The sequence below is a fragment of the Erpetoichthys calabaricus genome, chromosome 8 (genome assembly GCF_900747795.2).
Source record: "Erpetoichthys calabaricus chromosome 8, fErpCal1.3, whole genome shotgun sequence".
Taxonomy (NCBI): domain Eukaryota; kingdom Metazoa; phylum Chordata; class Cladistia; order Polypteriformes; family Polypteridae; genus Erpetoichthys; species Erpetoichthys calabaricus.
Window position 1 is genome coordinate 26,845,592 of NC_041401.2, and position 24,843 is coordinate 26,870,434.

Here is a 24,843-nt window from a genome sequence, read left to right on the forward strand (position 1 = left end):
GTTTGTGTATGCCTTATTTCTACATAGGTTCTGTATATTTTTGCTTTTTATGGTCATGCAATTTTCACATAAAAAAAATAATGAAAAAGAATGCAGTTTTCAAATTGTTTCTCTCCGCTTTGTAGACTATAGTCACTTCTGAATGTTTCTATGCATCTTATGTTGCGTTCATTTGTAGTGTGTGCTTCTTGAAGATGTTATGTCAATACTTGCTGCAAGATGAATTTTACAAAGTAAAGGGCTTAGCATAACATAAGGGAGATGAAGTAAATTTAATGCATTAATAATCCATGTCAAGCAGTTGTTAGATAAATACTAAAATTTGCATTGCAGCAAAAATAATAATTTAGATTTGAGTAGAATAAGGATTATATATATTTTTTGCACTTAAATTAAAATTACTGCAAATTATTATTACTATTATTAAAGCTCTGCAGAAAATGACCACCACAATAATGACTGTTTGCTGGGAGAACTACTAGTTTCATGTTGTTTCCCGGACTACATTTTAGGAAGTCAACTGATTTTTGCTCACCTGGAAGAACTGCACCCTCCATAACTCAATGAGAAAGTAATGTAAACAATGTCTTACATTACCTAAACTAGAAAAAAGTCTGTGTTTAGAATGGTGCAACACTTTATTAGAATCTGGTAGGAATTAATTGATGACTTTAGAATTAAGAATGCCAGGCTTCAGCAAACATTTTTGTTAAGCTATTTCTGGATTTGCTGCATTTTTGCTGCATTTTTAATTTGACTGATTTTTAAAAAAAATATATTTGCTGTGCATATATTTATCATATAATAAAACTGTGGTCTGTGTAAGTCCGGTCCCTCAGAACAATCTGATTAGACATTTTGGCTTTGGAGTAATTGGTAAGTTTGGCTTTGGTGACACGATTGAAAGAAGTGTGAGGCACTTGAGGAGGATTAAAAGCACATAGACACGCTGAGATTTTTCTTCAAAGATGGGAATAAAGGTGAGCAAGTTTCCTTAAAGTGAGTCTGAAAAGCAGGCTTTGTGGAAATGAACTTGAGAGAGTGAGTGCCGGTCAAGAGCAGTGCAGAAACATGAGGATACAGAGAAAAGGCACTAAAGTTACATGTAGAGAAAGAAATATCAGATTTTTTAAAAGCTCATGTATTAGCAGTATGGTTGAATGTCAGCTGAACCGGATTAACTTTAATATTATGAAATCATTGGAGTTGTGAATTAATTTAATCAAGGTGAAAAGCACAACATAATGTACAAGGAAAGCACATTTAAACATATTCTTTTCTAAATAATAATTTTTTTTAATAATAAAGAAATTAAATCCAGCATCCTTCGCTGTGCTCTGCATCATCATCAAAAGATATTTGTTCTTTTACTGCAAGAATAGTTGTGGTGGAAATTGTGGGGTGCCATTAAAGAAAGATATTGTGGAAAAGTGACTTGCTTTCCTCTCAAGTGCATTGCAATCTTTGTTTTGATTTCATTTTTTAATAGTATGAATATTTTTTAAGAAATTACCAGTTTAGTAACCAGAATTCTGTTAAGTTGAATTCTTAATAGGAAGTACATATTTTGTATTTTTATTTTGATTGATGCTTAGTTTTTACCTGATAGTCTTCCCTCCTGGTAAACAGACAAATTCTAACATTGTAACAAGGACATACATGTTTTAGGGTGTGTATATTATAAACTACAGATAAGTTACGAGTAGATAAGTAATCCAGTATTGTTTTAAAAATGTTGCATTAAGTTACTGTACTGAAGACAGTGCCTCATTGCAGGCAGCTGCAAATGTTGTTTTCTTTACTAAACTGTCTGTCTGCATTAAAAACAAAAGAATCAGGTGAATTTATCATTTCAATTTGCTCTAAAAGTACAATGAAGAAAAAATAATGTAGTAGGATGGTAGACAGAAAGGAGGTATTATCTTTCAGAACTGAAAAATACTACAGTACTTAACTACCTGCCTACAAATGTTAATAAACTGGGAGAAAAAAAAAAACAAATGGGCAAACTAATGTTTCCTATAAAAATGCTAAGGTTGTCTGGTAGATTGGAACTCCCTGGTTTCAGGACATTAATTTACCCTTTTTGTTGAGCAATAATTTTTGCCTCTGACATCATAAAGTCATTTATTAATATGTTTCAATAATTTGACCCCTTTTAACACTAGAATTACCGAAGCCTACAAAAAAACTTGTAAACCCGGCCCACCTTAAATCACTTCACACCTCTCCATCAGCATCTTTTGTGTTGTAAATGTGTTGAGCAGCACAAGCAACAAGCAGTCTGCTATCCCATCCCCCTGCCCACCGCCGCAGCTCAATTCGCAAAGAAGTTTCTCAATGTTTATTTTGGAGTGAAGTGCCTTGAGTTGTAGAGGGTAAATGTATCGGCATTTTGAATACATGAATTTCATGTGTGTTCCGTGTCTACAGTACAACGATCTATGTAACCACATCGCTAAAACAGAAACGTTTTCCATGTTTTAGTAATAATTGACAAAATGTAGATATGAAGTGTATAATGTGTGAAGACTGAAGTCCAAATATCAAATCCAAGTATAACAAAACAAGCGCACTTTTTTTTCAAGAATATAACCGAAGAAAAGAAGTTGCCATAGGATAAGTCAATGACATGACTGCTTGGGTGGTGCAACAGTAAGAGTTGCTGACTCATAATCAACAGGTCGCCGGTTCAATTCCCAGAACAACCAGTTACCATTTTGAGTAGTGAGCTGTTGTAACAGCCGGTAAATGTATGCCACTTGTTAAAGTTAGCGTTTTTTGTTTTGTTTTTTTCCACTTTTACTCTCTGTCATGATCACAATGCAATCCCACCCATCACCGCCACCACCCCAGATCTGCCGCATTTAGTTTTTATTTGAAACAGGGAATAACTGTTGATGTGAGTGGTGTTTTAAGACAATGGAACTGGACATTCTCTGATCTGGAGGGATAAAAGCAGACACACAAACGCTGGCGAATCTGCCTGATTCGTATCTCACCGTCACTTGAATTTTTTTTTTATTCAGTTTTATTGAGTGTTCCTGCTCACGCTGAATTAGTATACACATTATGGTCCATGATGTCAAAGCCGCACTGACAAAAAAAAAACAGAGACATGGGTATATATGATACTTGGAATAATTCATTTTATGACCTGTATAGTACATTTCGGAAAACATTGTGGCACGGATGCAACATTATTCATATTATTCATATTCATTCTCATACCTTCATGCACTTGTAATCAGTGACTGCATTAACCCCCGATCTTGCCCAGTCTCCACATTATGGGTGCACAGTGCTGTTTCTTTTGTATTCCAGGACATGCAGAGGAAAGAACAGTACAGAGAGGTCAGCTCCGCGCTATATACAGTCATCAAATTTAAATGTTAATAGTTCCCTTTTTAGCGCACGCCTTCTGGTCCATGATGTCAACGCAGCACTGGAGGAAAAAAGAAACAAATGCATGTGACATTTTGAAGAAATCATTTTATGACCTGAATAATACCAATCAGAAAACATCATCGCACAAATGCAATATTATTTGAAAACAGATCAGGAGGGGGGGGCGGGGGGAAAGAGTGTGAACGTGATTGAGAATAAAACTGAAAAAAAAGTTAACTTTTACAAGTTCCGTAACTTTACACCCGATCTTTTTCCTCAAATCTGAGAGACTAACTCTGTGGGGTGCATTTTGCAGTTTATGAAGATATCCGCCCAGTTACAAAAAAAGTGTTTGCACAAGCAAGAAAAAACATTTTGTTTGAATAGCACTAGCAAACAGAGAATCTTACCAAAATAAATATTGCATATTTATTAATAGGGGCAGAAAGGCCAAGAAAATTATGTAGTTATAAAAGAACCATATGTTAAATGAAGACTATAGAGAATCTTTGACTCTTTGCCATTACTTAGATTCAGTTGGATCATCAAGAGAAAGCAGAAGAATCTGATGTATGAATAAATGTCCTTCTAAATAATTTAGAGTGGGGATGTGGTTAGTTTTTGGGGCAATGAAGGGTAGCACCCTTCAGATGAGACCTTTTTATAAAGATCCGCATCTTCTCTACCTCAACACAAGAGTGATCATCTAGCTAAACCAAAGGTGTATAAAAGGAGAAGCATGCAACAAGTCTAGTGAGCTCTTAAGTTGGAAGGCAGGAGAACTCGCTGCCAGGAGGGAGAGTGGCCAGATTGGAAGAAGAGCTTTACTGTGGAGGTGAGAGAGAAACTTAGTGAAAGACTGCTTTGTGCTCATAGAGGCACTGGAGCTGCCCCCACGGATACACAGGGAGCCGGAACCTGTGTAGTTAGGCGCAGAGTAGCTTTTCTTTGTTTATTTTATGTAATATGCTTGTGTGCACTCTTTCTGTTACCCTCCCTGTTTTTGTGTGCTTTGAACTACAGAGCTCGAGCAAAATAAATAAATAAATACTTGTTTAGTATCAGAACTTCTCTCTCTAAAGAGTACTGCATCCATTAGCCTTGAACCCATCACAGTTTCCCACTGTTTTATTAAATTTTGTTTAATACTAGCATAAACCTTAGTTCCTGCTGACTTCTGTTTTCTGTGCAATTCACAAGTTTTCTTCCTGACAAGAAGTCATTTTTCAAGGTTGGAAATGTAGCATTTTCTAGTTTAAACAACCTTTGTCCTGGAATACAGAGTGTATCATTTAAATATATAAAATGTTGAATTTTGATGATGTTTCTCATTCAGAGATTGATAATGAATTCTTGAAAGTCTGGCTTCATCTTTATTATCTCTCCAGTTGTGTGAAAGAACAAATTGCAATAATGATATCGCAGTAAAATGAATATTTTGCATTTTTTGTAGAGTCTTGCTTCCAGGAATAAAGGAGGAGTTTTTGTGCACGGCGATTGGTTAGTTGTCAATGCTTGGCAGCCTTTCCTTTTACTGTTTTAAAAGGGTGCAGCATTTATAAAAGCTAGATGACATGAGCTGTGTTTTCCTCCTAGAGTGAAAAATTAAAGGGATTAAAAATAAAGAAGCTTTGAAACCTGGAAAGAGATTTCTTCATCTCCTAAACTGGATATTTTGTTTGTTATATGAAGAGCAGTAATGAACTTCTCTGCAAGAAGAGTGACCTTACCTACAATTACTCCATTATTTCTTCAGAAGCGGGTGAGAGGTTTATTGTATATGGTAATTTAAATTAGAAATTAAAAAAAATAAATGAGCTGATATAATGGTGACAGCTATGTCTACCTTTCAGTGAAGTGTTTTGAGATACTTATTAATCTTAATAAAATGACTCACTTAATATTTTATTCTGTTTTATTTTTCAACCTTCTTTTTTCAATTTTGTAATCTCCGTTATTTACTTCTTCATCTGGTATGTCTGTAAAAAATTTACTGCTTTTTAATGTAATTTGAGGAAAATTATATTTAGCTATTTCCACCTTATACGGTTGTTAGTATATTTGTATTTTGTATTGGTAGCTTTTTAACCTGGCTCTTTAAATTGATAAATTAGAGGCCACCATTTTATATTTTGTTTACATGCAATTTGCAGAAACATGAGAGTATTATGTTTTCACAGAAGAAGGATAAGGAAAATCAGGTTGCCAATTAAAATACTCATTTATAATGATGTATATATACATATTCATATAATATCTATCTTCTATTTATATTATTTATTATAAAATATCTAATCTTTTATATCCTATATCTAATATATGTTTGTATAGATGTATGAAATATCTAGATCTAATGCATAGTCTCCTTTGAGTTGCTACTATGTTCCTTAATGGTGTGCTTTTTTTAAATGTCTTGCAAGTTTAAATTAAAATGTGACAAAGACGACTCATAAAACAATATACCAACATTCATTTGTACATATCAACTACAGCTATAGAGACTCCAAAAATTTTGATATAGTTTGAAAAAAATTTTGTTTTTGCTGCAAAGCCATATAGAGCTATAGTTACTTTCAAAACTTGGAACATAATTGTATTGCTTGTTAAAAATTATATCTTAACATGTTTTATGTTATAAGTCCTTTGATAAAGGGTAGTCTAGTATAAGATATTCATAAAAAAGTTGGCCAGTTGATTACTTATGCAAAGTTGTAAACAGGAAATTTATATATGAATGTGGTTGGATCAAAGCTGCCGGCAGTTCTCACAGCTGGCCGAAAGGCAGTACATAAAATTCCATGAATGTTTTCAATATGCTCAGAATCTGGCTACAGATGGACATCAGTCTTACAACTTAACTAGTTTATGTGGTCTAGCAATTCTGAATTAGATAGAAACTGATGTCATCATTTATTATAATATGAGTTTTGAGGATGTGCATAGAGATGTTAAAAATATATTCTGTAATTATCTGAGTATGAAAGGGATTACAGAACTTACCAAGAAGCCACATTCAGTGTGTGCTTTTACTTTTATAATGATAAAACAAGTAGGACAAAAAAAACTTTGCTTCAATTCAAAACAAACTAATGACAAAATATTTATTGTGCTTTAAGCAGGCCTTTCAGTTGGCAAATAAAGCACACCTTTCTTTACAATCTAGTAACCATTTTTCTATTATATCTAAAGTTTAAAATTCTATTTCAGGATTTTATTTCTGACAAAATATACAGGGTGATTAGTAAATATTCACCATAATGGCTCATCTTGTAGTGTTCTTATGTTGTTTTCAAGTACTATTTACGTGATTATTAAGCATTTAATTTTGAGTTAGACAAAAATCTGACTTTACACGCTACAGGACTTAACTGGATTTATACATTATAAAACCTGATTAGGGTATCAAAGTTAGTCTCTGTAGTTTAGCTGAATTGCTGCAAAATAAAGTTAAGAGAATAATTTACTGTAACAATTGTTACCGTTTACATTGTATTTATTTTTTTTACTTTATTTTTCACATCAGTTTTTTTGCATTTTGAATGTTTACAGTGCTGCACTCTTAGAGTGGCAGGAAGATGTAGGACTGTAACGCAAAGGGGCTGCTGATTTACTGTGTCAGCTTGAGCAACTATCTTTTCTTGACTGCTGCAGTTGTAACAAATATACGTAACCGACAATTGTATTACAGATACTACTGTGATGTTTGACGCAAGAAATTGCTATATTAGCCTGTACCTAATGTGTCTTAATGAATAAGTTATTTAGTAGTATTTTAGGGTGATTTAATAATCATCAGGCACATGATGTTTCCAAGCATTGTGAGAACAGACAGAACACTTTAAGACTTTTTTTCACTATACATTTTTCTAAATTTATCTCTACAGACCTCAATTTTATGTATTTATTCTATTCTGAGTCACAATAATATAAGGAAAAGCAACATTGTAATACAATATGTCCAGTCACAGTTGATGACTTATTTAGTCTAAATAATCTAAAATAAGCCAAATACAAAAATCAACATAACAATAATTTTAGAAATTTCAGACAAAATGCTCTGTGAAGTGAAAAATGATTATTTTGTTAAATCACTTTGCAAGTATTCAGTCATCTTCATAAGGATAAATATTACCTGAAGATTTGCAATAACCTGTACATGTTTATATAAACAAGACAGTTCCTTAACAATACAAAAATCAAACATAACAGCACATTCATATCTTAATATAGAAAACAGCTAGTGACAGTGTTTTGAGAATAGAAAAGTTGCTCTATTAAAAATGTAATACTGCTAGATGTGTGAAATCATGTAAGCAAAATATGGAAAGTATGTATATTATAGAAATAGTCTATTAACATGACGTCATACTTAAATGTGGTCAAAGTAAATTAAAGAAGCCCATGTTTATATAATTGTGCTGAATTAAACTCTTATTAGCGATCCCATAAAAAAGTAGAATTGGAAAGCTGACAGACACATGTCAAGTAAAATGTAGAAATCCATCAGAAGTGTTTGAAGAGACAGTATATAGAAATCCATATGATGTAAAAACTCCAGGGAACTAGAAATAAATACAAAAAATTTACAAAAACTGCTGATTATGAAAAAAACTATCTTTTTCATGATCAAATACTTTTTACTTTGAATGCTAACAGCACAAATATTTTAACAAGACAGTTTCAAAAAACACAAACAGCATTTGTTTCAATAGCATGCTTCCATACAAAACATCTTGCTCCAAGTACTTTACAAAAACTTAAAGAAAAATATGACAATTACAAAGAATAAGTAAAAAGTAAAATGGAATACAAAAATAATAACATAGTAAAAATAACATAAAACATAAATGAGATAAACGATTGCATTAAATAATTTAAATGGTAGATACCATAAATATTGATTAAATAGCTGCATTTTTAAGTTTCAAATAATTATAATGATAAGCCTAATATTATGGTTAGACAGCCAGGTAGGACAGGAAAATAAAAACTCAAGCTGGTGAGATGCTGGAGAAAATAAATCTTCCTTGGTTCCATGGCCAAAAGACCACTGAGCAGACACTAGGCATTCTGTGCTAAAGTATTTCCTTATTGTTTTCATTCACTGTCCTAGAAGATTAAATGCTGTGGGTCTCATAAAAAATTGGAAAATCCACATTTGTTTTAACATCTCCAGCAGCTGCAGAATACTTCGATCAGATAACAGTAGCACAAGACACAAGCTCTGAAAACTGTAAAAGAAAACCAAATAGTATGAGTTTTTAATGACTGCACATCTATACTGTATATGATTTAAGTATATTAGATTGGGTGCAAAAAAAAGTTTGTGTAGGAGGTTTTTTGCTTTTTTTTATGTTCCACTGTAATTGTAATTGACACAGGTAACCAATGTAATAAGAGGTCTAATCTTTGCAATATTTTTTAAATGAAAAAACACAGTCTTAGTAATAGAGTTAATATGCAATTTGAATTTTATAAAAATAAAATAACACTTAAATTTTTCATTTGAGAAGCCAGGTGATCAGATTTATTTAAGACCTTCACTTTTTTCATTTTTTCCAAGAACAAATATTTCCATTTGTTTAACTTGAGGAAATAACTACTCATCCATTCTGTAATGCTAGCAAGACATTGGATGAGAGGGCACAGAATCCTTGGGGACATCAGGGGCTTTAGATGATTAAAGCTGTTTTGTTTGCATAGCTTTAGCAATTTACCATGTTTTTTCAAAATAGTTTAGCCTAACGGGACCAAGTAAATTAAACCTATGCAAGTTAAACATTCAGGATAACCTTTCATATAATAGAAAAACACCTTGGAGAAGGAAAGCCAAATACATTTTTGAAACAAGTAAAAGTCTGTTTTGCGAGAAACAAGCTAGACAGATTTAAGATCCAGTTATGAAAACCAAGACATGCCATTCAAATCAGCCTTAATAGTGTAATAGTATTAAATATAAGGATTCATATTTAAACACCAGTATTGCAAAGTCGTCTTTGAGTTTAGAGCTTCAAGCAAAGAGTATTTCAACAGCAGCAAATTGTATTTCAGTTCTGCTAAATGTCTAACTGTTGTATGTTTATTACGGCATGGTCTAATGAAGCTTTCATGTGCAACAGTTCGAGTGTGAACAAGACATGCGGTCTTGCCTACAGAGAAATTTGGGCACAGACAGAACAATTAATACTAATTCTTTTATCTCACAATCAGCCGTTTTTATAACATGGTGAAAAATATTTTCTTTGTGAATATTATTATAGGAAAAAATATTACATTTTCAGGAGTATATAAAAAAATAGTAAAAAAAATAGTTTGAGACATCTAGTGTGTAATGTGGTTGGCAAGCTTAGACTATGTAAATGTGCAAGCAAGGATTAATTGTATATTGAGTGAGAGTATGAAGCCCTTTTTCTGTATTTTTTTTAACTTGCATCTTATTATATGCCTTTTCTCCAAAAGCCTAATCTATGTTTACACTGCAGCTGCATTCCAATTTTTATTAGTGGTATAGAACACAGATTCAGTCATTTCAGAGACCACTTTTTGAGGCGCTATTTATGATACTGACATACAAATTTGAATTCTTGTATCTGATTTGTCTGGAACTTTATTATGTGACCTTTATCGGACCTCTGCCTTAAAATGATTGGTCATAACACCAACTATATGTGCCTATGGGAAGAAAGGTAGATTGTTGCCTCGGTAAGCTTTTGGGGTGTCTGCCACAAGCCAATGCAGCTGAACTGCTAGGTGTTTTCTGATGGAAATGGCATACTCCAAGCATGTATTTCTCTTGTGAAGACATTGAGTAACTGAATGTGGCCCATTAAATTCTGAAATGATTGTTTTGGTCCCAAAGCCCTACATCTCCAACAGCCATGGCTCTTTTCTCATGCCCACAAATTTCTACAGACTGATATGGCAGTGATAATTAAATTCAAAGCAGCACCTACTATTTATCATCCTTGTCATCATGAGCTGACAAAGTCTCTGACACTCTGAACTGAATATAATGTTAAGTAGCACAAGAAGCCATCATGTTGCTGTGTTCATAATTGTTATGATTATTATGTCTCTAAAAAATAGCAAAGGATGAAACCTTTAAAAATATAATAAAAGGCAAAAAGATGTGCCTAAAAGGCACACCTCAGCAAACAAGTCCCAGTGAAAAAAACAGAAATCAAAATACTTAAAGCAATAACATAATAACCAGTAAATTAAAACAAGTGTTAAAAAAAAAAAAAAAAAAAAGACCTCTCTATTCCACCAAGCACATTCAGTGAATGGTAAGGGAATGCATTTTTCATAAGCCTTTATAAGGCTGGGAGCAGTCCCCTAACTGTGATAGGTGGTCCCACCTCTTGGTGAACCACCCACAAAATACATGGAACATAAGTGAACAAATCTAAGCACATAGAAACTAAATTTACATTGGTATGATAATGTTGTTTTTATTACAGTTGCGCATATACGTACACTGAAGAAAGATATCTATAAAAATTCCTGTCGGATTGGGTTTTGCAAGATTAATCTGAACAGTGAAACAACAACATTGGATAAAAGAAAATATAAACTGAGGTGCTTTTAGCTGAGTTGAGAAAATAATCCTAGTGACATAGGTTTGTTATTAAAAGAAAAATCTTTTCTATTGACTAAAATTTACAAACAAGAAGATTGATAATTAAAGGCCATGGGTAAAAATTAAAATTATTTAACAGGTCTTTTTGTTGTTGAGTTTTCTGATCAAATCAAAAGCAGAATTGATTACTTGCTAAATAAAAAGAAGCCCTTCATGTTTATGTTCATGGGTTTAATAGAGAAAGCATAAATGGTCTCAGGTTAGTGCTGCTAATCTTTCCTTTGCAAATCCTTGGTTTTGCACTCCCAGTTGTCATGCTGATTTTTTCCGAAGACTTTGTTTCATCACATCACAAAGATGACTGTTAGCTTAATTGCCAAATGAATTGACCAGGAATATGTATGTGAGTGTGTCCTGCACTGGTTTTTTATCTCATCCAAGTTTGACTCCTACTTTGTTTTGAATATTACTTGAATTGCCATCAACTCCCTATGACCACATAGTGGAGAAAACTAGTGAGAAATATAGATACATGGCTGAAATAAAACGCTGAATCTTTGTTGCCACTCCAGACCAAAAAAATAATCCTGTTCTAAGCATTATGCAATGACCAAATGGATTACAATTAAATAAAACAACTTTTGAATTAAGAGACATATAGAGCTGAATGCAACAGCAGTTGGCACTTCTATATGCTGATGAAAAAAATGCATAGTTAAAAAAATAGTTTAAATACAAAGTTAGAAAATTGAAAAGTCGGGAATAAAATCAATAAAATTTGGCAGGTAGAAGGTCCACTCTATTAAAACATTGGAAACTGTTAGGACTCAAATATCCTGTGGAATACTAAGTGAATCATTTGACTAACAATTATTCAGCAGTTACTGTATCATTTCTTGTGGACCTTTGCCTAAAGGTACATTAGCATAATTCTTACCAGCTTGTTTTACAGCTATTGTATCATCCCCTGTCTCAACCTTAGCAACATTAATACAATATACCAGAAGTATATAAATAATAAATGTGGGTACATCGCATAAAATGTAATAATGTAAAGACAAATAATACAGATCTTTCTTAAAAGCTTTAATTAGAATTTCCTTAAAATTAAAATAATCCAGCATGAATATTGGTGAGTAGAAATGAATAAAAACGTCTTTGTGGATGAAAACCAGTTTGTTAGAAAGCATGCAAATAGAAATACTATCAAATTAAATCTACTTCCTTGTATATAACATGAACAGTAAATCTCTCCATGGCCAGATAACTAACTACATGACCTTGTCCATCATGGTCTTTGACACATTATTCCAAGGTGAACACTGAATCAAATGTAAATCAATGCAAGGTGCCCTTTTTCTCAATTGTCTCACACTGACTTTACAGTAGCACTCAAATGCTTCCAAGGTCACATGGAGCCAGAAACTATCCTAGTATCAATAAGCACACAACATGACTAAACCTTGAAAAGAACACTAGTCTACACTTGAAGCCATTCCCTCACATATTTACATTGTGTTGTTTATTATTATACAGTTAATCTGATTAAATGCACCCTTCAAACTGAGGGTATCAACCTCAAAATGAAACAAGGGCTGGATTGCAATGTAACAACTGTGCTAGCTGCTGTGCAGCCATGCAACCCTTCATTATCTAGCTGTGAAAAAATACTTTAGCCTTGGCAAAGAAAATGCTGTATGACACAGAAATTCAAATAATGCTTACCATTTAATGACTGTTTTCAGGAATGAGAGAATTTTCTAAACAGAAAAAGATTGGGGTTTTTTTTGTATTCTTTTCAAAGTTATGTTGCGTTTTACAAGCTTTTATAAAATCCCTTTCAGTTAATGAGAAACGTAAAGTGGTCAGATCCCAGGGGCATTGTAGTATACAACTGATGTCCATGAAGTTCTGGGTTATTGTTTGAAACCAAGCAAAAAAAAAAAAAAAAAAACTAATTTAACCTCTTTTATAGTTATTAGTGACTGCCATAAAAAGGGGGCCCAATCAACCATAACTGTATATTTATATTTATTTAATTGATTTAAACTAATTTAATTCATTTACCAAGCCAAAATACTGTATAAAACTGTATAAACAGTATAATATTGTATGAAAAAGGGACTATTAAAGTTTCCTTTTAAATTTTGTTGTTAATAAAATGTGTGATGCTGAGGTTAGGCCATGTGAATATTTAATAATAGTTGAGTTCAGTTTGAAAATGTTACGGCTATGTTTTATATATATATATATATATATATATATATATATATATATATATATATATATATATATATATATATTTGTTTATAAAATTAATTATAGGTGGCAAAGTCATGCTATATAGAAAAGTATGCCACAAGTACAATATTTCAAATATAAAATTATTTGCAAGAAAGGTATATTTTGCATATTTTATACTATATTGTTAACAATAATTGTGAAATCAAATATAATGTATGTACCTGAGAGATGTAAATATTTGATACTTGCACGTCTAAATTAATTTTTAGCTAGAATATCTGCTATAGTACGAACAAGAAATGGCTTTACAGTGTAGTAAGTGTCACAAAAAAAAAAAAAAAGGAAAAGAGTCACAAAAAGGTTTGGTGTAGCCACACTGTATATTGAAGTTTGCTGCTGGCAGGGGAAGGAAACAAGTTTTTTACTGAATTCAAAATGGAGCTGCAATATAGGTTACAAAATGGGGGTTTTAAAGTTAGGCAGAGGAAATGAGGTCATCAGGGCTAGAACCAGAAATGACGTTGTTGGGCCTCAAACTTGAAGAGACGTCTTCGGGGCCAGGCAGGATTTCCCGTGACTGGTCTGCAGGAGAAAAAGAGAAAGGGTTAATGCACTCCGCCCTCCCCTGGTCCGGCATGGAACTATCCTCATTCAAGACCTTTAGCTGCCTCCCATGCGCACGTGTGTTTCATAAGGAAAATATTGCCAGCAGTGCAGCAGCTTTTTTTGTATTGCTTGACTTTAAATTCAGGCATTGGTAATGGAAATTGTAAGTTTAAAAGATCCTAAGCAGGGGTGCGAAAATCCAACATCTGACATGGGTAAATTGACCGTCGGACAAGCGTGCTTTTCTGGTTTCAGTTGTCCGCGGACAAGTGCAATTTTCTGGATAAAAATATTATATGTGCTGTGCAGGGCACATTTTACCACTACTTTCACATTTTAAACATTTGGGTACGTACTTTGTGCGGAAACAGTCTACTTAGGCATGTTCTTCATGTCTCAAATTGGTCTTCAATATTGTTTACAAAATGACGGCTGATTTTTCAAAGGGGAAGCACTCTTACGGTCTTACGTAAGTATTTTACCCTAATACTTACATGCTTGGAGATGCGGTCATTTTTTTCATGCCGACAATACGATGTAATCTGATAATTTTTCATTATAATCAATAACTTTTATATATTACCAGTAACGGCGTACTGCACGATAACATGCAGTGAATACACTTGACTTGAGCATTCCTAGTTTTCATCCTCTTTCTCTGTACGTTTACCATTCATTTGCTCAGAGGTTGATGCGCTTGCTGCTTCCTGAGCAGCTCTTCTTTTCTCCACCGTAGCGGCCCGCTACTTCTTTTCTTTCGTTGGCATCTTTTTGCATTAAAACTGATTAAGTTAGTTTTTGTGTTGCAATTACTTAGTACGTTTTCTTTAATTTCTCACTTAAACTGGCACTTAAGTCTTCAATCTGCCTCAAGAATGATTAGCGACGGTGGTGGGGAATGAGAACGGCTCCCATACGCATGCGCCGCCCTGCTGCGCACTGCCGAGAGTTGATTCAACAATAAAATAAAATAAAAATAAAGAGTAATACAAATCATCACCCTGAAAGCGGATAGTAGACGTCACATTTTATACTGTATGTGTACCAAATTTCAAGTCAAAAGGTGAAATGGTTTGCGAGCTACAGGTGATTTAAAGTCCTGGACAGACAGATGAACAGCCACAGTAGCGTATTATAGAAGAAGATTAATAAAATTCATTGTTTCTACATAAAAATGCAGTCATTTTACTTACAATACAATTGTTTTCACCACATAACAATGCATGTTAGGCAGTTAATCTTTCCTAAAATTTGCGATTTCGTGTAGGTTGTGATATATTGAGGAGTTTTTAATTTAGAAATTTATTGCGTGACAACATCAATTTTGATGAGCTGTCAATAGATCGTTTTTGATTAGCGAATATTTCATATAAAACAAGTTGGTTTCGCGCTGTCAGAATATTTTCTTCTTTATTTTTAATAAACTAACGGTTTCCAAAGGTTATGAAATATCTATAAAAATCTTCACTGTAATTGTAGTATGTGAAACAGAACTAGTGTAGCTATAATGAAGGCATTGTTTATTAGTGAGTTAAAATGATAAGGGAATCTTTTATATAATGTTCTAGAGCAAGGTGGCAAAATACTACTCCCTGAAAGAACTTTTTTCAGTTTTAAAATGGAAGGCAGTTTTGGTATCAATAAAAGAGATCAGAAAAAATAAACTATTTTTCACTTTTGTTATTTGTTTATGGACAAGTGAATTTAACTGGCGGACAAGTGGATTTTCTAAGTTTACTTGTCCATGGACAAGTAGAAAAAAATTTGATATCCACACCCCTGCTAAGCACTCCTCTTATACAGTATGGAAGTTGAATTGAGTCAGTCTCAACCAGTGTGTCAGTGGTGGAGGTTAAACAGACACTGTGACTAACTTTCTGTGCCATAGGTAATGTAATGTTCTGTTATGTACAAAGTATGTTTTAAATACAATATAACAACATTTGGATTTTACCCCATTGTTCATATTCACTTTGATATTTTTAAACATGCTTATTCTCTTGAAAGGTTTCAGTGGGTCAGCAAGGTAGGAACCAGCTCTGGATGGGACACCAGTCTGTATTATGGCACTATGATTTACACTAGGCCAGTTCAGTCACAGTCATCTCAGGACAAGCATCTATGAAATGTAGTTTGAAACAGAAGTAACTGCCTATAGTTAATTATTGCTAGATTAAATCTTGGGACACATTTCGTAAATATTACACACATGAAATCTTGATTAATATTAATTTTACATACTTTACCACTCAAATAACATTTTGTCACTAGATCCTCTTTAACCTTTTTGCTTTATTGTAGTATCCCCATTCTTTGCTTTTATTGCTACAGCCCATTGTATTAAGAAGCATTGCAGCAAAGCTCAATGCAGTGTGTCTTGAAATTGAAATCGCCATATTTAAGCTTCTACAACAACTGTTTTTAAACATTTTTTTCAGTTTGATACCAGCAGTATTATTATCACCGTAAGTCCTTACAGGGTGGTAAACTAGAGAGTGAACAGAGTAATTTTATTTTGACATTGTTTCATTACTGATAGTATACTGTATTGTTTATATGGTGCTCTTGTACATTTTCTTCTAAAAATCAACATTAAATACAGTATTATATGTGTTTTATAAACATTGCATTGTTTACTTAAAATCTGTACTAAGTTCCATAAAACATGTTGACATGTATAGTCCTGAATTAAATGAAATGCATTTTTTAAATTGTGAATTGTGAAATCCTATTAAACATACAGTAGTTTTAAATGTGGCTTATAAAGCCTATGAACACTGTATGTCTGCTTAAGAAAGCATAAGTATAGTATAACCTTTCCTTTCTTTTTTACATACTTTACACCAACAGTAATTAAATCTTTTTACTGAAGCTACCAATGCTTTTACTTTGTCAGGTACTCAATTTCATTGCATTGTTTGTAACTGCACAAAGTAAAATCAAATTAGGCTGTGATTAAGAAAGTAGATTTAGACCATTCAGAGGGTTCAGTATCTTTTTGAGATATTTGATCATATTAATGAGAGAAATTGTCTATGCTCTGTTATTCTAAAGAAAAAAAATGTACTGGTATAAGGGATTTTTGACTATGCAATTGTCAACTTCTTGAAGTTTTATCAATTTACTGGCACCCTAATTTTTAGTATGACAGAAGCAGAGACGATTTTTCTACCATGTGTCAGAATAAGACCCGTGTAATAAGATAATTGCATATTTCTTGTCCTTAAAAGTACTCTTATTTGATTTCAAAACTCAACATAGCCTCAAATACATATTTTGTTTGCTAACCTAAAAAAATACTATAATTTATGCATTTTTGGTGATCATTCATCTGTCTTATGAGCACAGTCCTGTCATTTTTCTTAATTCTTGACAATCTATTCCAAAATAATATACTTTAGCCATTTTCTTTGTTTTGTGAAAAACTGACTCAGTTGTTTTTTAGCTGCCTCTGGATTCTAATCTGGCACACACAGAACAAGGCCAACAAAAACTGACACAACAAATATAAATATATATGTTGTGACTACTAATGGATTTTTAGATTTTGTTTTGGACTGTGAAGTTTAATTCTTTTGATCTTGTAGTTTTAACTATTACCAGTTTCTACACCATGATTTTCACTTTCATCTCCTCTTCCTGTCAATCTGCTACCTGGCCTGCCATTTTTCAGCCTAAGAATAACAAGCCTTATTGTTAGCAGAATTTTCAGTTGAAAAGTTGTGTATAAGGTGTAATCTGTCTTCTGCACAAGTATTGAATTGAAGGACCTGTCAACAATAAGACTTTAATAGAGCAGGTCAAATCATCAAGTCTTTTAAAAGGACACATTGTTCCCAGGAGTTCATAAGTCTAGTTGAACATAAAGATGGAGAAACAACTGCTATAAAAGCATCAGTTTCTCAGTTGAGCCTCATACCAATAAATTATCAAAACATTCTTCAGAATCACCTAAACATCAAATTGAACACAAACATATTTAGACATATCATATTATTGTACAAAACTCTTACGGTTAAGATGTTAAGTTCTTGTATCTCCCAGCTTGGGGATAAGTAACTATTATAAAAAGTCTTGATAGTTTCTAAGGCATTCAAAAGACAGAAAAAGAGTGAACATTGGGTGGGTGGGGGTACATTTAAGTCTGAAAAAATAATCCACAATGGGGAGCATGGGTCCAATAACGTTAAAAGTGGTGCATTCTACATTCTCTAGTTGCTTAATTTCTTAGTCAGACCTTAAACTGTAATAGAGAAAGTCCAAAAACTTTTAATAATGAGCTTGTAAAAATGGTGATCACTGCCTGTGACAGTTCAAGCTTCCTGAATTGCTACTGGTACACTTAGATGACTATGACAGACGATGTCTATGTTAGAGTGCTGAAAATAGTGGTGCACAGGAACTAAAATAATCCACTAAATCTATCTATTAATGTTTAAAGTTAACAATAATTTTTTGCTACTATAAATTATTTTGTTTTTATAACATTCAATTACAGTTGATCAATTCTGTTATCTCATTCCTATACTTAGACCTATACTTAGATTTGTGAGGGATGGCCGGCCGAATATTCTGGTCCAAACCTCCAGGCCGCTAGATGGAGTCCTCCCAGCAGCATGGAAGGTCCCCCAAATTCCAGCAGGGCATTATGGACAGTGTAGTTTTTATAAACAACCCTGCTGGATACCATGGGGACCACCAGGAGCCGCTGTAGGGAGGCTTACAGAGTGCTACGTGCCCTATAACCCGGAAGTGTGTCATGATCACATGACCAGAAGAAACGACGTGCTTCCGGGTTGAAGAAAATGACTTTTGATCTGACCTGGAAGTGATAAGGAATCATGGACTGTAGGATTGGAACCACTTCCGGGTCAGGGAATATAAAAGGACGATGGGAAATCCCAGAAGTTGAGCTGAGTTGGGAGGCAGGGTGGCTAAGTGTCTGAGAGTGGAGGATTGGTTATTGTTTATTGATTGGAGTATTGTTTATTAATTATATGAGAAATGTGGAGTGTAGGTGCTTTGTGCACTGTATTGTCCAAATAAATATAATTATTGGACTTTTACCTGGTGTCTAGTCAGAGGGTTCAAGAGGACGACAGTGCCTCAGTCTGTCACAGATTATAATACATAATGCAGCCCACAAAATAGGTGTCATCAGCAGACTTGACCATTGTGATAGAATCCACATGTGAAATGTATTTGTTTGTACAGTAAATAAGGGAGTGGTGAGGGGCTTACAGATATTGTCCTTCACCTTCACCACCTACTTCCTGTCAGATGGAAAATCCAGTAGTAAGAAATATAAGTACTAATTAATGCTCATGTTTATTAGTTCCTTAAGTGGAGTAATTGTGTTAACATCAGAACTGTAGTCGATAAAGAAGAGGGAATGGTTATGTATGCTTGGTGCCTCTGGATGTCGAAGAGTGTCTTTCATGAAACCATAGTAACACCATAGCCCCCACTGATCTGGCTGCCCAGTGGGCAAACTGGCAAATAGATCGAAGTGTACATTAGCCTGGAAGTTCTTTAAATGCTTTCAAAGCCAAAAAAGCATTCAAGATTTCTACCACTATCTTACAGCTAAGGGGTTTGTCTAATTGCCTAGTACTTCAGCTTTAAAAGACCATCAACATTAGACTTTACACTCTCTCTGAAAACTACCCTGGTGCCAGATAGATTAGAAGTAGCCCATCATTGTTCCAAAGGAGGGCAGTGAGTCATTTCTGCATGGCACAGTGGTAGTGCTGCCATATCACAATAGGGCAACAAGACTGAAGTCTATGTGGGTTTCTTTAGAGTACTCTGGTTTCCTCCCACAGTCTAAAGATATTGGGTGGATTAGTGAAGGTAAATTGGCCCTAATGTTTGTGTGTTCACCCTGCAATGGACTGGCACCCTGTCCAGGGATCGTCCCTGCCTTGCACCTGATGGTTGCTGGGATAGGCTTCAGTTTCCCCGTCACCCGGCTCTTGATAAGTAGGGTTAGAAAATGGAATGAAGTAGTTTCTGATTTTAACCTGCTCAAACGTGTACTTTAGATACTGTTGGATGCCTAGGAAAGGATGGGCGGCCAGTTGGCCAAGCTCATCAGAACTGTGACTTAGTCGTAACCAGCCAAGGATCCCTCAGAGGTTTATTTTCTCCTGTAAGGCTTCATATTGTCATTGTACCATTTTACCATTTTCTTAATGTAATTTAAGCACTCATGTATGTTAATGTTTATCGGTATATTGTTATTGCATTATAATTGGTGATTTTGTGCAAGAGATATGATCCTGAATACAACTAAGTGAGTAATACAAAAATAAACTGAATTCAAGTCAATTCTGCTGGTTCAGATATTCCTACCAATGTAAATTTTACTTTTGTGGAAAAAACATTTTTGAATTAGTGAAATTCAGAACTTCAGATTCCATTGATTTTTTTCCTTTACATTTTTTCTAAATATTGATATTAAAAGACTATAGGAAGTAAATTAATTAAAATACAAAACAACAATGAATACACTTTTGGATTTTAAGAGAAGTTAATATCGCAGTCATATAAATGTTTCTTCTGAGCTAAGCACAGAAAGCTCTGGGGTAAGCCATCTACAGTATGTATAATAGCAGTTCTGAGAAGAATAAAGATCCAGTTAAATTTCTGAGTTTTTTTTAATACTTCTCAGAATAAGGGAAATTGAAGTTGCTGTCCTGCTCATGTCCCCAGTGTGATGCACTGGAAAATACTTTTACAGTAATTCTGGCAGTCTGGTTCACTGACACTGGTACAGCATCTATAGGGTTGCGTTGCTTTTTTTGTTAACTGTCTATGTTGGTCCCGTCTTCTCTTTCTGGGTCCTTAAAGTGTCCATTTAGGCATCATAACTACTTGCTAGCTGTGTATCCTATTACTCTATATACATTTATAAGAGTAAAAATAAAATTGTAATAAAGGTAAATTTTACTGTTAATAGAAGAGTCAAGATTTCAACTGCATCAATCTAGTAGACCTATATTTTGTATATATAAGAAAGCATTTGACCCACATATTAAACTGTAATTGTAAAATGCATCAGAACAGAAATGTAATTCAGTCTTCACACAAGTAACACATTCCATATAGGAGCAGAATAAACCAAATGAACATAAAACCCATTCAATGAATGCATGTTTGCTCACCCAGTAGTGTTGTTGTTGTTTCCATTATGTTACTTTTGGCAGTGCTCTCCTATTTGCATTTGTCAAAATAATGTGAGTGTGAAAGCTCAGTTTTGCTCATAGACAAAGACGAGAGTCAATATTTGTTCTGTAAACGGTTAAATATAAAACATACTTTGTCTAGACCTATGAAGTGATTAATAATTAGGTAAGTGTAGGGATTGATGGTTTTCAATGGTTTAAATAGGCCTTGGCTAAACTGCCAGAAAAACAAGCAATTTTCTGCCTTTTTCCAACATGAATATGCTTGATCTCAATGGTTAAAATGCTCTTATCCTGGGTCTTGCATTTGATGCCACCTCTTAAATTTGATATGCAGTTTTCTCCAGATACTCTGATTTCTTCCCAGTACCCAAAATATGCTTTTATACAGCTGTGACCTTTACTTTACACTCAACTGAGCAAGCAACATACAGTTTCCCACAAGAGAACAGTTATACCGGAGATGCAGTGCTACACAACATAGATTTAAAGGGAACTTAAGCTGTTTGAAAGGGAAAGAATAATTTAATAAGATGAGAAATTAATGGTATAAATGGAGCTTTCCCTTTGTCATATTATGTTGTGTGTTGTAGCTGAAGGAAACGGAAGAATACTGCAGGAGTATCTTTAGAGGATCTTTTTAAACACACATTTTATAGTAACGGCAATCCTGTCTTTAAATCAGCATCACACACCACATAGTTTTACTGTCTTTTTATTTTAGGGCAAAACAAAACCCACATACCACAGCAGTTCTTCCATCTAAACCATAATAAGTTATAAACAATAGTACAATACATTACACATCTCATTAAGTTCATCAGCACCCCAAGCCCCCCTCATCACTCTGTCATTCATCTTCAACCAATTAACTTTAAAGGTAGCCTCTGACATCTTAAAAGTTGTGACTCAATGTTCAATAGAAACTCGACAACATTGGATTCACTGAGCCTTTCTAGCCACTTCATCAACTTGCCATGTACTGTTGCTATATTCTAAATGGGACTATCCCTTAGTTATACACCAGTTTTTGTTAAAATTTGTTTAATTGTTCCATTGTATTGCTGGAACAAACATAAAATTATATATTGTATATAAACAAGTGCCAAGTCAGCTTAAACATGCAGCATTCACTTGTACAATACAATACAATACAGTTTATTTTTGTATAGCCCAAAATCACACAGGAAGTGCCGCAATGGGCTTTAACAGGCCCTGCCTCTTGACAGCCCCCCAGCCTTGACTCTCTTGACCCCAGCCTTGACTCTTGACTCAGCCTTGACTTGTAAAGACAAATGTATCGGCAGCTGTACAAACCCTGACATCTTCCCAAATAATTGTATTCAATGTTATCTCCAGAAAAATAACTATATGGTTGTTTGTCAGGTGGTCATTCATAAAAATGAGTTTCTAAATACAATATTTTTTTTTATTTTAGTGTTTCTGAATAGATGATTTTAGAATACCTGAATAGGCTGGGAGAAAAAAATCTAACAGCATTGACCCCCCTCTCTTATTCTGATTAGAAAAATCTGCTTTAGGTCACTGTACTGTAACATCTTCTCTGATAGTCTGCTCTTAGGTAGATCCTTCAGACAGAGTAGGCCATTTCCTCTGAGATCAGAAAAGCATCTGGTTTGTTAGCTTCAATGAACAGGCTTCAATATCAGTATAGATGAAATGCAGGATATCAAAGAAAAAGTAAAATAAAATCTTAAAAATGTAAAAATTGGTGGGACTTTAGTAAAATTTCAGACCAAACCTGACCCTTATAAATAAGCCAACATAGTGACATAATACTGTGTTACAGAAATGCAAACATTGACAATTGTGCAATGAATGTACAACCCCTCAAACATTTTTGCGAGCCAGGTGGTTCTTTGGTGTGCTGGAGATTTTCTACTTACAGAGGAACTACATAGAGTCAATAGTAACATGGCTCTCGTGTTAGGGTTGCAAAGCTGGCTTACAGTATTGTTTCATACCACTGAGAGATGCTTTCAGAGAATTTTCATAAGTTAAAACATACATGAAGATTTGAATCCATCACATAAAGTTTGCAAATCATAGTGCTTAACCACTGTAGCAGATATAGATACAATTTCATTTGGCACAAAATGCTGAGTTATCTGAATTTAAACAGCAAAAGGGAATACAAAATAAAAAAGAATGTAATGACAGAGAATCTAGCAGGCCCAGACAGTAGCATGAAATGAAGAAGCTTAACCCAAATGAGTTATGCTTCGATCCACAAGGATTTGCTTCAGTCATTGATTATTATGATTAGGAGAACATTCTTGTGCTCCATCCATCCATCCATTGTCTCCCGCTTAACCGAGGTCGGGTCGCGGGGGCAGCAGCTTGAGCAGAGATGCCCAGACTTCCCTCTCCCGGGCCACTTCTTCTAGCTCTTCCGGGAGAATCCCAAGGCGTTCCCAGGCCAGTCGAGAGACATAGTCCCTCCAGCGTGTCCTGGGTCTTCCCCGGGGCCTCCTCCTGGTTAGACGTGCCCGGAACACCTCACCAGGGAGGCGTCCAGGAGGCATCCTGATCAGATGCCCGAGCCACCTCATCTGACTCCTCTCGATGCGGAGGAGCAGCGGCTCTACTCTGAGCCCCTCCCGGATGACTGAGCTTCTCACCCTATCTTTAAGGGAAAGCCCAGACACCCTGCGAAGGAAACTCATTTCAGCCGCTTGTATTCGCGATCTCGTTCTTTCGGTCACTACCCATAGCTCATGACCATAGGTGAGGGTAGGAACATAGATCGACTGGTAAATAGAGAGCTTCGCCTTGCGGCTCAGCTCCTTTTTCACCACGACAGACCGATGCAGCACCCGCATTACTGCGGATGCCGCACCGATCCGCCTGTCGATCTCACGCTCCATTCTTCCCTCACTCGTGAACAAGACCCCGAGATACTTGAACTCCTCCACTTGGGGCAGGATCTCGCTACCAACCCTGAGAGGGCACTCCACCCTTTTCCGGCTGAGGACCATGGTCTCGGATTTGGAGGTGCTGATTCTCATCCCAGCCGCTTCGCACTCAGCTGCGAACCGATCCAGAGAGAGCTGAAGATCACGGCCTGATGAAGCAAACAGGACAACATCATCTGCAAAAAGCAGTGACCCAATCCTGAGCCCACCAAACCGGACCCCCTCAACGCCCTGGCTGCGCCTAGAAATTCTGTCCATAAAAGTTATGAACAGAATCGGTGACAAAGGGCAGCCCTGGCGGAGTCCAACTCTCACTGGAAACGGGTTCGACTTACTGCCGGCAATGCAGACCAAGCTCTGGCACCGATCGTACAGGGACTGAACAGCCCTTATCAGGGGGGCCGGTACCCCATACTCTCGGAGTACCCCCCACAGGATTCCCCGAGGGACACGGTCGAATGCCTTTTCCAAGTCCACAAAACACATGTAGACTGGTTGGGCAAACTCCCATGCACCTTCCAGGACCCTGCTAAGGGTATAGAGCTGGTCCACTGTTCCGCGACCAGGACAAAAACCACACTGTTCCTCCTGAATCCGAGGCTCGACTATCCGACGGACCCTCCTCTCCAGGACCCCTGAATAGACTTTTCCAGGGAGGCTGAGGAGTGTGATCCCTCTGTAGTTGGAACACACCCTCCGATCCCCCTTCTTAAAGAGGGGGACCACCACCCCGGTCTGCCAATCCAGAGGCACTGTCCCTGATGTCCATGCGATGTTGCAGAGGCGTGTCAGCCAAGACAGTCCTACAACATCCAGAGCCTTGAGGAACTCCGGGCGTATCTTATCCACCCCCGGGGCCCTGCCACCAAGGAGTTTTTTGACCACCTCGGTGACCTCAGTCCCA

At 35.4% G+C, this 24,843-nt stretch overlaps 1 protein-coding gene across 5 annotated transcripts in view; it reads left to right on the top strand.

The window, feature by feature from the left end:
- The window catches only part of grb14 (growth factor receptor-bound protein 14), a 363,700-nt gene that overhangs the window by 169,729 nt on the left and 169,128 nt on the right, over nucleotides 1–24,843 (top strand). Inside the window, exon 2 of one of the 5 annotated variants that reach the window (XM_028806390.2) lies at nucleotides 4,984–5,149. The exons of the other annotated variants lie outside the window; for them this stretch is intronic. Coding sequence (XP_028662223.1) covers nucleotides 5,087–5,149 — 63 coding nt within the window. The 5' untranslated portion in view covers nucleotides 4,984–5,086. The remainder of the gene's footprint in view (nucleotides 1–4,983; nucleotides 5,150–24,843) is intronic. 5 annotated transcript variants of the gene reach the window in all.